The sequence below is a fragment of the Quercus robur genome, chromosome 5, assembly GCF_932294415.1.
Source record: "Quercus robur chromosome 5, dhQueRobu3.1, whole genome shotgun sequence".
NCBI lineage: Eukaryota > Viridiplantae > Streptophyta > Magnoliopsida > Fagales > Fagaceae > Quercus > Quercus robur.
The window spans coordinates 87,074,098-87,089,332 of NC_065538.1; the positions used below are offsets into that span (position 1 = coordinate 87,074,098).

Sequence of the window (15,235 nt, forward strand, 5' to 3'; positions counted from 1 at the left end):
TCTAATTTTGGATTTTCTCTGAGCTTTTGGCTATTAACATATATATATATATATATATATAGATTATACCAACGGTCTATTGACCGTTATATTCATGGAAAATTTATAATAATTAATAACTTAATTATGTCTCAGTTAAAATTTTAATTTAAGTCATAATCACATGGTTTTAAAAACCAAACCGGTCAAAGAACCAGTTTTAGGTATATTTCCCTATTTTACCCATCTTTTAACAAGTTTTGGCTGATTTTTGACTGATTATAGTGCTTTTTACCGGACCAAATTAGTAGCCAGTTCCTAGTCCAATCGATTGGACCAGTCGGTCCGGTTAGGTTTTTAAAACCATGCATAATCATTCACTTTATGGAAGAAGTCTAAGTGGAGCAAGATCTCCTTTTTTTTTTTCCACTACCAAAGGCCTTATAGCTGAATTGGCACTTCCTCAAGTACAAAGTGCTCGAGGGTCTAGGGGGGAAAGGGTTCGAGCTGCGGAATTAGCAGCATATTGTAATTATTTCTCAAAAAAAAAAAAAAAATAGAGAGAAGAAATAAGGGGGACTCAACATTTTTTCACACAAATTAAGCTTGAATGTACTACAATCTTCATCTTGATCGAAATGAATGACTTTGGTTTATAGCCAGATGAAGAGGCAGTCTGACCAGTTGAAAAATCAACATGCGTATGCATTCGATTGGCTGAGCATGCATTAACTGATTAACATTAATATTTCGTTGGTGACGAGGATATTGGACTTTTTACAAATGTTCAAGGAAAATGGTTAGGATAGTGACGGAATATTTTTTATAACTGCATGCAGAGTGCCATCTGCCATGTTTCTTGTTTTAATACGTGGCTTAAATTTATGGTGCACTTAGAATTTAGAAATCCCACTTCTATCAAACATGGTGTTTTGGTTTTGCTCACTTTGTTGATCTTTTATTTAAAAAAGAAAAAAAAAAGAAAAAAGAAAAAAGGAAGATAGGTGGATGATATTGCTATGAACACAAAAAATTTGACAATATTTTTAATATTAGTTGAGTCAATAAGCTTTTATTGGTTTTTATTTGAGCACACAACTGACATAACTTTTTACTTATTACTAACAATTTATCACATCAACATGTGTCAATTTTTTTTTTTTTTTTTTTTTTTTTTGTGTTTTTATACTTTCCATATTTGTATTTAGCCTTTTGCTTGTTTTCAAATACGAGGACATCAAGCTATGGCACAAGTAAATTTTATTGTCATGTCGTGTGTTTTTGTATGAGAGTTTTCTTTGCGTATTTGGAGTTTACTACTTTTTTTTTTTCTACACTTATATGTTATAACCAATAGATATCCCGTTTGCATGGGATATAGCTAGAGGTTTGCATCCAACCCACTAACTTGATGAATCAACCCAACTCAACCAACTTGATGTCTCTTGTTGTTTTTTCATGGGTTAGAGGATTGGAATTTTATTTTGAGTCTCGGGTTGGGTCAGGTTCTAGTTGATAGTTCTTTCAACCTATTTGACCCAACCCAACCCACCATATATATCATTTTATTTTATTAACCTTATTTTCATTTTTAGTTTTATTGATTTTGGTATATTGAGAATTACTTTCTATGAATTTGGAAATTTGAAATATAATTTAAGTATATAATGTGAATTATAATAATTCATTAAAAAAGTAGTTAAATTAATTGATGAAAACCTAATTTTTCACAAGGCATGAAATGCATCTACAAAACTTAGCGACCCCACTAAACCCATATGAGTGGTTTCTACACATGTGATTAGTTGGGAATTTCTCAACTTTACAAGGTCGGGTTTGTTTGGAAAACTCTCCAACCCAATTGAGCCCATCCCATGCAAGCCGCTAGTTATGAGTTTCTAAGACTTGGCCTAGCTAATTAGTTGAGTGGAGAATGGTGGGGAATATATTTTTATGTATTGGAATATCTAAGATCAAAAGAAATTTTTTATGTAATTGAGTTCAAGTTTAAGTCTGTAATAATGTTACTTAAAAATTGTATTAATGAAGACTCAAGACTGCTCAAGAAACTACATAAGAAAAGCTGAATTTGTTGGTCTCAATACCTTGCTTGATACCTGTTGATCTATCAAGAGTTAATGAATTTAGTACCAAGCTTGACACCTCTCGATCTATTGAGCTTCGAGAAAACTAAATGTAAAGTTCTATTTTCGGCCCATGATGACTTAGATTTTTAAGAATTCGTACACTAGGGTTCCAAAGCATTTTCGGCCCAGAGAGACACATGCATAATAGGAGTTGTTGCTACATTTGTGTGCATAGGGTTTTGTGTCAAGCTACTTTTGGTTCATCTAAGTGTGGATTAAATAACTCTGCAAAGTTACAACAATCAAAAGGGACGATGTGGAGTTAGTCATGGTAGAAAGATTTGTGCAAAAAGAAGTCTTCTATAAGATCAATAGTCCAATTGGGGTTTGGAGCTGAGATTGATATAGCTCAGTAGGTTCTATTGTAGGTAGGTACTTGGGGATAAACTTATAGGGTAAGATTTCTTGTAGTTGTAACTACTTTTTCTTGTTAGTGGATTTTTCAAGAGTAGTAGCTTGAAATTCACCTAATAGGATTTTCCCTACAAAGGTTTTCCCCATCGTGATCAAGTAGCCATGTCAAACTTATTTTCTGTTGCACTTAATTTAGTTTGGTAAATTGATTGTGTCTTAATCTGATATGTATATAATTTGACTAATTAATCAATTTGAATAATTGGATTAATTAACTTGGGTCAATCTATAACCCAACACACCTCATAATGGTTATAATTGAAATTAAATCCATTTTTGAACCCATTCAGTTCCTAATTTTCAATAGAATTTGAACATGCACTTACACTATGTTAGGCTACAAGAATTGAGAGGGAAAAGAAGAGAAAAGAGTAAAGGAAGAGAAAGAGAAATTAATATGGAAAGAACATACTTCTCCATGCGTGTTTTGATGTAAAGGAGAAGAGATTTGGAAAGAAATGGAAAGAAAAAATTATCATAAAGATTATCAAAACGTTCCAAGGGTATAGGAGTAATTTTATGGATTAGTTAGACATTTTCTTCCAAATTGGAGAGAGCAAAAAGTGAAAAAGTGGTGGGATTCATGGAAAATCCTAAGCCAACAAAGGAAAATGTTTTCTTCCTCTGTCCTTGTCTCCCCTTCTGTCCAACCAAACAAAGTTGTAAAAATTAAAGTCCTAAATCTCACTGTAATTTGATAGTTATAACAATGAGGGAAGGAAAATTTGAAACCTGAACTTCTACCTTGAAAACACCAGAAGATACAAGTTGAAAGACAAGGCTCTTGACCCAAAGTCTCATTCTTAAAAGTTCCACCTTATAATCTATCAATTGCATATAAGGTAAAACTTAAAAAAGGGGGGTTGTGTCATGTGTGACATTTTTCTATTTTTTTGGGTGAACATGTGTGACATTTTTGGTAGAACATAACAATGAAAGAAGGCATAGAGACATGGAGGACTTTCTTTCGTTAGAAAAATCAGTTAAAACAAGCGCGTTAACGAAATACAGGACAAGACAAAAAAAGAAAAGAAAAGGTTAATTTGAGTTAGACATAGGAGTTCCAAAGTGTCCGGAAAACATTGAGAGTCTCTCGTTCTCTCCTCACCTTTCGCTCTGAACTGTTGCTGCAATGCCACTCTCTTATTCTCGTCCATTCTTACCTGTAAATCTACTCCTCCTCTACCCTCTAATTTTAGAAACCACGACCAATCCAAGAAACCAAACCAAAAGAAGAAAGAAAAAATAAATAAATAAATAAAAACCTGCTGTTTTTTGTTCATGAATGAACTAACGCCATCATCGTTTCATAATATAATTCATTTTCTCTTCTGGGTTTCTTCTCTTTTTTGTTTTTTTGAAGTTGAAAGAAAAACCCATTTCTTGTTTTCTCTTTCTGGGTTCTCATTCATTGTTTTGGTGAGTGAGAAAGAAAAGATGTACCACTACCACAACAACATTGTTGCCTTTTGGCTTCTTTTCCTTGGAGTCTTGACCTCTCCGGTCCACTCGAAAACCGCTTCCCCGGATGGTATGTGTTCTCGGTTTAATGTACTTTTGATCATTGTGGTGATTTCAATTGAGAAAAAAAATGATGTCTTTCTCATGTATTTTGCTTACTTTTGATTATTGAACTTTTTACAAATAGTTGGTGAGTGATTTAAATACCTCAATGGAGAACACTGGCTTTTTGAGAAAATGTGGCATGTGAAACTTGTGTCCTTGTAAGTACCTATATCAATGCATTAAAAGGTGCAACGTAAAGGACTAGGATCTTCTATGTATTTTGACAATAAGGCATCAAGTTAATGTTAAAGAGGTTTTATGCTTGTGAGTATAGTTTCTAATTTATCCATAATGAGTGTTGTAACTCAATCAATTTTGTTATATTTGCATCTGTTCTGTTTCTTGGATCCTATATACTTATGGGAGTTGCATTTATTTATTTGTATGCATCTTTACTGAGATTAAGTTTGTTTTCTCTTTGAAAGATTTTAAATTGGTAGTTATGTATCATTGAAATTGAAGATCGTGATGTTTGCTAACTGTATTTTGCAGTTTCTGCCCTTAATGTGATGTATAACAGCTTGAATTCTAATTCAAAACTAACTGGCTGGAAATCAAGTGGGGGTGACCCTTGTGGTGACTCCTGGTTAGGGATCAAATGCTCAGGCTCATCCGTAACTGAAATGTATATATCATTTTCAAATCTTTATCTGCCTAATGTTGAGAACTTACTGTTCATATTTTACAGAATGTGCTGAAATTTCTGAATCAAACCTTTTTTGTGCTAAAAAATTTGCAGAAACCTATCTAACCTTGGACTCACCGGATCAATGGGCTACCAGCTTTCAAGCTTAACATCCGTTACTCACTTGTGAGACCAGTTTTTAAAAATAGGCATCTTTTTATGTCACAATTTTCTTTTACCAGAGAAAGAACTTCACCTGAAGTCAATGCATTTGTTTGTCTAGTACAGTGATTTAAGCAAGAACAACCTAAAGGGTGAGATACCATATCAGCTCCCTCCTAATGCAGCTTACATGTAAGTCATCACAAAAAAAAACTCATATATCTTTTGTAAATTATCCTAAACTGAATTTATTTTGATGGCATTAATTTTTTGTTCACTGCACAATGATTCTTTTTTGGCACTGTAATGGTCTATGAGCATGATTTATGGTATCCTGCAGCTGTCATTTGAAATTTTACACTGTTCCTCTAGATTCATTTTATTAATTTATATTCTTATAATTACTTTCATCTTTTTATTTTGTTGTTTTTACTGAGCTTTGCAAAAGAGTGGCATAGTTAAGCTAATTTCAATCATTGGAGAAGGTTGAATTTCATCAGTACCATCAATATAGCTTAAGTTGATGGCCTGCATCACTGTTCACCTCATACAATTATTTATCCTGGTGGTTTGTGTGATGAACTTAGTGATTGCATATGGTGTTATATATGAAATTTACATATTTCTTAAGAAATTATATAGATCTTTAATACATTACAGTCCATCTGCCAAAGAAGACCTTTTTCAAGACAGTAGTCTTCGATAATTTTCTACCTTATAACTAGCTTCTTGTCATTACATTTATATTGGCCTTATCCAGATCTATTTGCATTGACCTTAAATAATTTACAGTACTGATATTGCACGTTTGATGTGCAGAGATCTTTCTCAAAATGGCTTCACTGGTGGTGTGCCCTACTCAATTTCTCAGATGGCTGACCTTCAATACCTGTAAGCAATTTTTTATTTTTTATTTTTTATTTTTTGGCATTTTTTTTTTTGGCAGTACTGTTTCTCATTTATTTGTTGATGGGTGCAGATATCTTGGTAACAATCAGTTGAAAAACCAGTTGAGTGATATGTTTGGAAAACTTTCAAAACTGAAAGAGATGTAAGTATCACTAACATGACAGAAATTGTCTTCTTTTTTCCTTATTTGAGTGGGAATTGTAAGCTCTTGCTTGCTGTGAGCAGCTTTACAAATTCATGGTCTTGCATTTAATATGAATTAAGCTGGCTTCTGGCTTTTTACAGTAAACACGAAATTGTGTATGTGCTTAAGTCTTTCTATTGATATATATATATATATATATTATATAAGTAATGAGAAAATCTTATTAGAATATCAAAAAAGTGGCACCCAAGTATACAGGAAGTATAAACTAGGGACAAGAACAATCAAAAACACAAATCACAAGCATCTCTCTATTGATATATTGCAAAACTTTTATTTTACTTTCACAAGGGCCTATTCTATTTATTAAACTTCCTTATAAGATCATAAAGTCTTTCTTATGGGTTCTTTACTAGCTGAACTAGATATGTCCTCTGTATGAACATGTTGTATAACCATTTTATCAAGTTATTCATTGGCTTGATTGAGATTACAAATCTGCTATCTCACTAAATTTTGATTCTTAAAAAAAAAAAAATGTAACACAGTATAAAGATATACTTTATAAATAATGATAAGGAATAATTTTTCTTATTCCTATCACGAACTGCCTTGCAGGGATCTTTCCGACAACTCACTGTCGGGCAATTTGCCTCAGAGTTTCAAATCACTCAAAAGCCTCAAAAAATTGTAAGAATAAATTCATATTAAATTTAGATCTTTAAATTTCTGTGCTGCTAAATTTCTTATCTTCATACAGGAATCTGCAAAACAATCAATTCAGTGGCTCAATTAATGCCCTTTCTAATCTTCCCCTTGATGATTTGTAAGTAGGCCTCCGGTTCATATTTTATTACTTTAACATGGTGGTTTTCATGAAAATTGTACAAAAATTAATATTCATTATTTTCATTTATTGTACTTATTTTATTCGTGGCTTAGTTTATCCTTTTATTGTACACTGTATTGAAAATATCTTCTGTCTCATCCGATAGAATATTTGTAAAGCTATTTTTTATATTCCTTGGATTTTACTCTATACAGCCTCAAATAATAATCATTCTCTGAAAAAGTGAATAGCCAATATTTGGGGTTAAACCTATTCTAATATGATAAGGTATTTAATATGCTTGACAAATGGGTTCATAGTCATTGAAGAATTATAAAATGAGATAAATTATGTTCCGTTTCCTTTTCTTAATTGAATATGGTGCTCACCATTTCTATGTGTGCATCTTTCCTTGAATCAAATGATTTAACTTAGTTATCTAGTCTAACACTGAAGTGTACTTTTATAATTCAAACTGTGCATTGAAAATGGCCTCCCCAAATCACTGTGTATAATACTGGCAAAAGAGACATTGAAAATTTAAACCAGATTGAATGTACTATCTAAAAGGGCTTGGGGCAATCATAGAAAAATTGTTGCCGTCTGAAAGCACAATGCTCTCTTTATCATCTTATTTGTCAGGGATACCATTGAGAGTTTAAAAAGTTCATTAAATTAATATAATTATAAAGTATTTTGTGTTGCATGATATATTTTAAATTTCCATCCTTAACTGCAGGAATGTTGAAAACAACAAATTTACTGGATGGATTCCAAACCAATTGAAAGAAATAAACTTAGAGTGAGTGTTCTGTTCAAATTACTCTTATTTATGGATGCAATTTTTAAGAAGTTGTTTCTCTGACTTTGTGATTATCTTTAATGAAGATCTGGAGGTAATTCCTGGTCATCTGGAGGAGCTCCTCCTCCTCCTCCTGGTACACCACGTGTTGCTAATCAACACACTACTAAAAACCATTCTGGAGGTAAGTCTGTCTTGAGTGGAGCAGCAATAGCTGGAATAGCTTTGGGTGCACTGGCAGCAATTGGGGTTCTAATTGCACTATTTTCAAGAAGAAAGTCGTCTCCTTCCTCACATTTCCTTGATGAAGAGAGATCTAACCAGAGTAGATCATTTACTCCTCTTGCATCTCAGGAATTATCCAAAAACTTGCCTACCGACATAAGCAATGACTTCAAAGGTAAATTTTCTTTGTCCTGCATTCTTTTGTAGGGAGCTTACTGGAATTGTCTTAATAATGTTGCAGACATAAATTTCTTATTAGGCCTTATAGTTTCCTCTTTGCTTATTCAGAGTTGTCCTGAAAAAAATTCTGGAACATCTGTAGCATGATGTTTCACCTTCTTTAGTAAAAAGGCTCTGGAATAGAAAGTGTATTCCATGCCTTTCCATTTAGGGTCTATGATAACCAGTGTAGATAGACTTGTCATTGACTGAGTATTACTTAGTCTATTTGTGGCTGGCATATCTCCTTTGTCTATGCATTCTTTAGGTGGTCTTTCAATTATTTGATCAAAACTAGTGCATAGCTGGCCATTCGATGTCTATTTCATCCTTCTGTAATGTTTGATTGATACTTCTTACGATGGTTATTTTATTTTTGTTGTATGCCTGGTAAATGTGGACTTCGCACTGTAATTTAACTGACTAGGTATTATACTGGCGACAGGGCATAGGTCAGTGGATTCATCTGCTTCAATTGATGTAAAGACTTTGCAAAAGTCTCCTTCAGTTGGTTTTAAGCTTCCACCTCCTGAGTTTAAGCAAACTTATAATGACAATGAGTTCGTTAACCTTCTGAATGCTAGAAAAAGCACCTCCCTTCGTGCTACATCTTACTCTTTGGCAGATTTGCAACTTGCTACTGCTAATTTTGCGTCAGGCCGCCTTCTCGGAGAGGGATGTATTGGACGTGTTTATCGAGCTAAATATGCTGATGGAAAGGTATTTTCAATCTGGTTATCATATTTTGTTATCTTGTCCAATATCACTTTCCAATTACTATGATCTTCTTTGAATTCACCATTTCCAGTATCACTAATTTGTAATTTGTGCTCGCTGCTGGATTATTTTGCTGGATATTATTAGTAAATGATGATATTTTGACCTATCAGCAATTGATTATTTGAGTAATCAAAATTACATACAATCTACACTCAGAAATGGGCGAGTTTCGAATTATAATATTAGATTTATACATGTTTTTCAGGTTTTAGCTGTTAAAAAGATTGACTCCTCACTTTTTCAAGGAAGGCGATCAGAAGAGTTTTCTGGAATAGTTTCAAACATTTCCAGGCTTCACCATGCAAACATAGCTGAGCTTGTTGGTTATTGTTCAGAACAGGGGCATAACATGTTAATTTATGAGTATTTCAGAAATGGTTCACTTCATGAATTCTTACACATGTCAGATGACTATAGCAAACCACTAACTTGGAACACCAGAGTCAGAATTGCATTAGGGACAGGCCGAGCAGTTGAGTAAGTCAACATATATACTACATCTCTGATAACTTCTATTTTTTTTATTGGTCGGTAAGAGCAAACATATCATTTAGTAAAAGTAGTATCCCTTTGTTTATGTGCATGTTTCGTGTGCTCACAGATGCACACAGACACTGTATGATTTATGGTTAAGTTAGATAAATTTATGTGCTAATTGGCTGATTCATACAAGAAAGTAAGCTTCCTTTTTTCATTTCCTTTTTCCAGTCACAAACCATACATTCCAATATGACTAGTTGGTAGCCTTAATGAATTTATCTTTCTAAAGATTTAAATTCCTATACTTTAAAATTATAAACATATGACACAATGAAAATTTTTTCCCAAGTTTGCTTCATGTTACATATTTTTGTGTATTGGCACTGTGACTGGTTTAGGTTTATGAGGGCATCAAATTCTAAGAATTGAACTAACTCAAATTCCAAACCTGAGAAGTAAAGCCAGTGACTATGGGTTTAACAAAACTGAGTTGATCTGGGTAAACATAGAAATTTCATCTGGGATACTTTGCATTAAATATGCTTAATTTGATTTTAAAAAAAAAATCTATCCTCATATATTTAATCATGTACATACAGTAAGGACATATGGTGAACGTATGTAGTTCTTGGCTCTAGGGTCAGATTGGTGTTCTTGAAAAGTTTATCAGTAGCGTGACCTTTTGTTTTCAATTTGTTACTATTTTACCAAATCACTGTAAGATACCTGTCAAAATTGACCTAAAGATTGGTTTCGGCTGATTTTTTCATGAATTGGATTAATCCAAGGCACGATCATAATTGGTGTGTGTATAGTTTATATTGAAGCTCTAATTACCATCATGGGATATCTAGTTTGTAGTATGGTTACTGCAATTTCCAGTTGGTTAATTTAGTTTTTCTATTTTGTTCCTGCTTTCAAAGCTGAATACAGTTTTTTGTTATGCCATGACTGCTTCTAATTTTATTCAATTAAATTTTTGGATGCCAATTATGTGTTCAGGTACCTCCATGAAGTCTGTTCTCCATCCTTAGTCCACAAGAACATCAAATCATCGAATATTTTGCTCGACGCTGATCTCAATCCTCATCTCTCTGACAGTGGTTTGGCAATCTTTCATCAGGTTACTATTTTTTGAACAATGTTAGGTCTTATCCTAAACATGGCTCGAATAAGATTTGCTTTACTTTGATAGTATTAAAATTTACCAAGTATAAAAGTGAACTCACCAAATCAGCCCTCATAGTTATGCTTGCAGAAACGTTCCAGGGTGACTAGGCTTGGTAGATGAGAGTTTTGGGAAATCCAATGAGGCTGTTATCTCTGGCTTGGCTCAAAAGAACATATTAGGTCTACTGAATGGGATTAAAAATAAAGAGAAATATATGAAAAAGGAATCAGGCTAATAGTCCATTCCAATGCCCTAGATCATTCAAGATTTGAGTCCTTATAAAACTTTAGTACTTATACTGGTTTCTAATTTGATAACATAGAGCCACTTAAGTGTGGGTCACTTTGGATAAAGGTGTGTAAATTTAGAATTTCTTGTATCTATAGAAACCATTGGATTTAGCAGAGACCGTGCTTCGAATTATTGAACTTGTTTATATCAATGTGAAATTTTTTTAAATATGTAATGTTTCCTCTTGTCACCCAGTTTCCATGGATGGCCAGTAAAAGCCTTTTTTTTTGGGTCATATTTTTTATTCATGTGCTGATTTATAGTTAGGTTTAGGTGTAGGTAGAGTTCATAAAGGTCCAAGTGTGGCTATGATGCACAATGTGAAATTGTCAATTAATTGATATTTTTTCCTGCTTTATGTTACTATGTTGTGTTGTGTGCTTTTCCAAGTTGCCAATATGCTTTAGATGTTCTTTTACACCAAAATAAAATTGAAGTCATTATTAGATGAAAAAATGCACCATTGTGCCTCTAGGGCTGACTGTTTTTTGTCTCAAGATAGCTGCCTCTTGATTTCTCAGAGCAAGAACTACTTTTTATTAATTTTACATATTTTTTTTATTTATAAAGAATATTTTTTGTTCAGCGTACTAGTCAAAACCTTGGGGTAGGATATAATGCTCCAGAGTGCACAAAACCTTCAGCCTATACAATGAAAAGTGATGTTTACAGTTTTGGAGTGGTCATGTTGGAATTATTAACAGGGCGAATGCCTTTGGACAGGTATGTTACATTGTTCACTTAATTATTTCATTCACTAAGCTGATTTATGCAATTCCCTTCTCTGAAATAGGCTTATTTCATTCTTCTTTTCAGTGCAAAACCAAAATTCGAACAATGCCTTGTACGATGGGCCACACCACAGCTCCATGACATAGATGCATTGGCGAGAATGGTTGATCCTGCCCTGCGTGGATTGTACCCTCCCAAGTCACTCTCTCGATTTGCTGATATTATTGCCCTCTGTGTTCAGGTGAGATTCACCCCCTTTCCACTCTCTACGGAAATCCTTCATCAAGAAAGCATATGAGACATATATAATTATTTGAGTAATGTTAGAGAAAACATTTTTCTCAACTGTTGATATGACTTATTGCAATTTGGATCAACATCACTTTCACCTCGGTTCACCTATGACACCACTTTTATTATGTACCAATCACAATAAACCATATTAGCAATTGTGAAAAATGTTAAGTCCCTGACTTATTGTAATTTTTCTTTCCTAAAAGTTTCTCAATGAAATAAAATTTGAACACTAAGAACTAAGATGAAACTCTTAAACATGCACGCAAGCACACGCACACACAAATACTGATTAAAGTCACTATTAGATGACAACCTGTAGGACATAGCCTGGCTCAACTTTTGGCTATCTTAATTTTTGGTCTTAATTAGTAGGCAGTGTGCAATAACAGTTCCACACCAAGTGTTATTTCAATTTTCACTAAGATGACCTATGTGTTGAGTTATGTTAAAAAATAACAAAGGGTAATGTTTCATGAGCATTTCACAAACTATGCTAAGATGTTGCCTCCTGTTTTTGCTTTTTGGGATTTGAACATTATGCTTCTTGTTTCATAATCATTTTATCTTCCAATGTTGTAACAATTTCCACTTTCAATTTTGTATTAGTCCGAGCCCGAATTTCGACCTCCTATGTCAGAGGTGGTGCAGGCATTGGTGCGGTTAGTCCAACGGACAAGTATGAACTTGAGAGATGAGCTTGGGGCATCTCGTGGGAGAGATGACTTTGAGTATTTGTGATTCAAAATATTGTCTATACATGTGTGAGATAGATTCAAGGGAAGGAGAGTCATGTTCTTTTTGTTTTTTTTTTTTTTTTTCATGGATTTTTCTGTTAGTATATATACATTTTTTTAGAACTCTTAGAAACTTTAGTTGTTATAATTTTGAAGTTTGTTTCTTTTTTAAGAAAGCAGAATGAGCTGCTTGAGAATGAATTGTATCTGTCGAAGGCTGGTACAAGCTGCTTCTTAAGTGAAGTTAAAATGAGGGACAAGTCCAAAATTTGGGACATTTTTGAAATTGAAAGAGTTTTACATTTTTGAAGCCATAATCCAATTTCTTTTAATTTGTGTTTTTCTTATTTTTGGAAATTAAAAGAGTTTTAATCTGTGTTTTAAAATAACCTTGAGCCCCAATAAAGGTTATTTTAAATGCTTATTAGATGTCAATTTTCCTTGAGATGTTCTATTACACATCCAGATACTAGCATAGATATTCAGGAAAAGAAAAGAAAAATTATAGATGAAGATTAGTGTTTGTGTGTGTGTGTGGAAGAAAAATTGGGGTCACTCTAAAGTATAAGCCATGGTATTGTGTAGATAGCTTCAGTGGCCTTTAAAGTTAAAAGCGAGGTTGGCATTTTGACATTCTGCAGTTTCTGGTAAATTATTTACTGAAAGGTGAGATAAATATATATATATATATATATATATATATAAAATAAAATAAAATAAAAAACTTATTATCAAAATTCTAGTTTATTTGTATATTGGTAAACGGTGAGACAAACGGTGGATTTTTATGTTTATTTTTGGATAGGAAAGATAGAAAGTGGACTTAAGAAAAAGAGATGGTGCCAAATGGACTCTTATTAATGTTTTTATTTATAAGTACTTAAAACATCTATTTCATATTCTAGTCATACTTATTTAAGAAGTTGAAAACAAAAGGACCCAATTAATTTCAGGAGAGAGTCTCTCTCTAAGTGGGCAATGCCTAGTCTTACAGGATTTTCTAGGCCTCTAAACGAGGGCCAAATCCAGCAGAACAACTTCCATCTGGCCTTTGTAAAATAGATATGGGCTTGGGCCCTCAAAAGGAGACATCTCTTAAATTTCTAAAAAAAAACCAACTAGGGATGAGTTTTGTATGAGCTTATTTCCTTCAACTTATTTATTTTTTAGTTTATTTTTAGTATTATTCAAGGATCTCGTTGTACTATTCGGTTAACTTATAACTTTTTTTTTTTTTTTTTTGCGAAAAACACATTTTCGTCCCTATATTTTCACACGATTCTCACTTTGGTCCCTATATTTTATTTTTACCGCTTTTAGTCTCTATTTAGGAAAACGCCTTCTGTTTTAGTCCTTTCCGTTAATGTCGTTAGGGCACTGACCTATGTGGCAAACGGAATTATTAAAATAATAATAAAAAAATTTATTTTGTCATTAAAAAATGTTAAGTCAGCATTTAAATTTTAAAAAATAATTTATTAATTTTAACTAAATAAAAAAAATAAAAAACAGAAAAAAAAATCACATTAATTGAGATCGAAGTGTGTCTTGAACAAGAACATCAAGAACACAAACTCAGATCTAAAAATACAAAATTAAAATTCAAAAATCACCAACCCAGAAAATAACAACAGAAAATTAACTAATAGCATTTTCTTGCCCTTTCTTGTCAACCAAACACAAATACACAATTATCCTAGCATACCAAAAAAGCTAAATCCTAGAGAGAGATTAAGATTCAGTGACGGTAGGAGAGTTATCCTCACTAGCAGTGGTGGCGGAAGCAGCCTCGAGAGACGGAGTCTGCGGCGCAGTTCTAACATCGACGACAGAAGAAGCGGCGGCGAAGGAGGCACGAGTTTTAACAGTGTTGAGCATTTTGCGGCTGATCTAGCGAGAGTAAACCTGGAGGATCTCGATGCCGTTGTCCTCGGCAAAGGCGGATGCGGCGGCGGTGGAGAAAGCCTCAGTCTCGATGAGGCGTGCGGCGGAGGAGGCCTCGTCGCTCGGCAAGGTGCCGTTGCACTTGGAGAGAATGGACTGCCTGGAGAGTGAATTGACGAGGCACGCCACCACGGCGTCGTGCGTGCGCTGCATCGGCGGCGATATGCTGAACACTAAGGTGTTGGTATTTGAGAGAGAAAGAGAGAGACATGGATCTGAAAAGAAAGAAGAAAAACAAAGATACAAACAGAAGGCTGGTTTTATTTTAATTTTTTGGGTTTGTGCTGGTTTTATTTTAATTTTTTAGGTTTGTGTTTTGTGTTTGTTTTCATGTTTAATTCCTTGTTCAGGTTTAATTTGATGTTCTTATTTTTTGGGTTTGTGATTTTTGGATTTTAATTTTGTGTTTTTAGATCTGAGTTTGTGTTTTTGTTGTTCTTGCTCAAGACACACTTCAATCTCAATTACTGTAATTTTTTTTTCTGTTTTTTATTTTTTTATTTAATTAAAATTAATAAATTATTTTTTTAAATTTAAATGCTGGTTTGGCATTTTTTAATGACAAAATAAATTTTTTTATTATTATTTTAATAATTCCGTTTGCCATATAGGTCAGTGCCCTAACAGCACTTACGGAAAGGACTAAAACAGAAAGCATTTTTCTAAATAGGGACTAAAAGCGGAAAAAATAAAATATAGGGACCAAAGTAAGAATCGTGTAAAAATGTAGGGACGAAAATGTGCTTTTCGTTTTTTTTTTTTTTTTTTATATATACTTTTAGGC

General features: G+C 33.4%; 1 protein-coding gene across 2 annotated transcripts; it reads left to right on the forward strand.

The window, feature by feature from the left end:
* Nucleotides 1-3,556: 3,556 nt before the first annotated feature.
* LOC126727592 (protein STRUBBELIG-RECEPTOR FAMILY 5) lies at nucleotides 3,557-12,817 on the forward strand. Of its 2 annotated transcripts, XM_050433395.1 has the most exons (16): nucleotides 3,557-4,071; nucleotides 4,599-4,731; nucleotides 4,846-4,917; nucleotides 5,020-5,085; nucleotides 5,713-5,784; nucleotides 5,873-5,944; nucleotides 6,566-6,637; nucleotides 6,708-6,773; nucleotides 7,516-7,578; nucleotides 7,665-7,978; nucleotides 8,468-8,742; nucleotides 9,008-9,279; nucleotides 10,285-10,405; nucleotides 11,331-11,467; nucleotides 11,561-11,717; nucleotides 12,380-12,817. In XM_050433395.1, the coding sequence occupies exons 1-16, from the start codon at nucleotides 3,822-3,824 to the stop codon at nucleotides 12,509-12,511; spliced, it is 2,274 nt and encodes a 757-aa protein (XP_050289352.1). In that variant the 5' UTR covers nucleotides 3,557-3,821; the 3' UTR covers nucleotides 12,512-12,817. The 2 variants fall into 2 exon arrangements, with proteins under 2 accessions (XP_050289352.1, XP_050289353.1); XM_050433396.1 differs by lacking the exon at nucleotides 3,557-4,071 and having other exon boundaries at nucleotides 4,665-4,731; nucleotides 5,015-5,085.
* Nucleotides 12,818-15,235: the final 2,418 nt, after the last annotated feature.

Excerpts from the sequence above, each read along its gene's own strand:
- LOC126727592 (XM_050433395.1), top strand. The coding sequence starts at position 3,822 with ATGAATGAACTAACGCCATCATCGTTTCATAATATAATTCATTTTCTC. Across the intron at positions 4,918-5,019 it reads TTAACATCCGTTACTCACTT|TGATTTAAGCAAGAACAACC; the intron begins GTGAGACCAGTT and ends TGTCTAGTACAG. Across the intron at positions 10,406-11,330 it reads GTTTGGCAATCTTTCATCAG|CGTACTAGTCAAAACCTTGG; the intron begins GTTACTATTTTT and ends TTTTTTGTTCAG.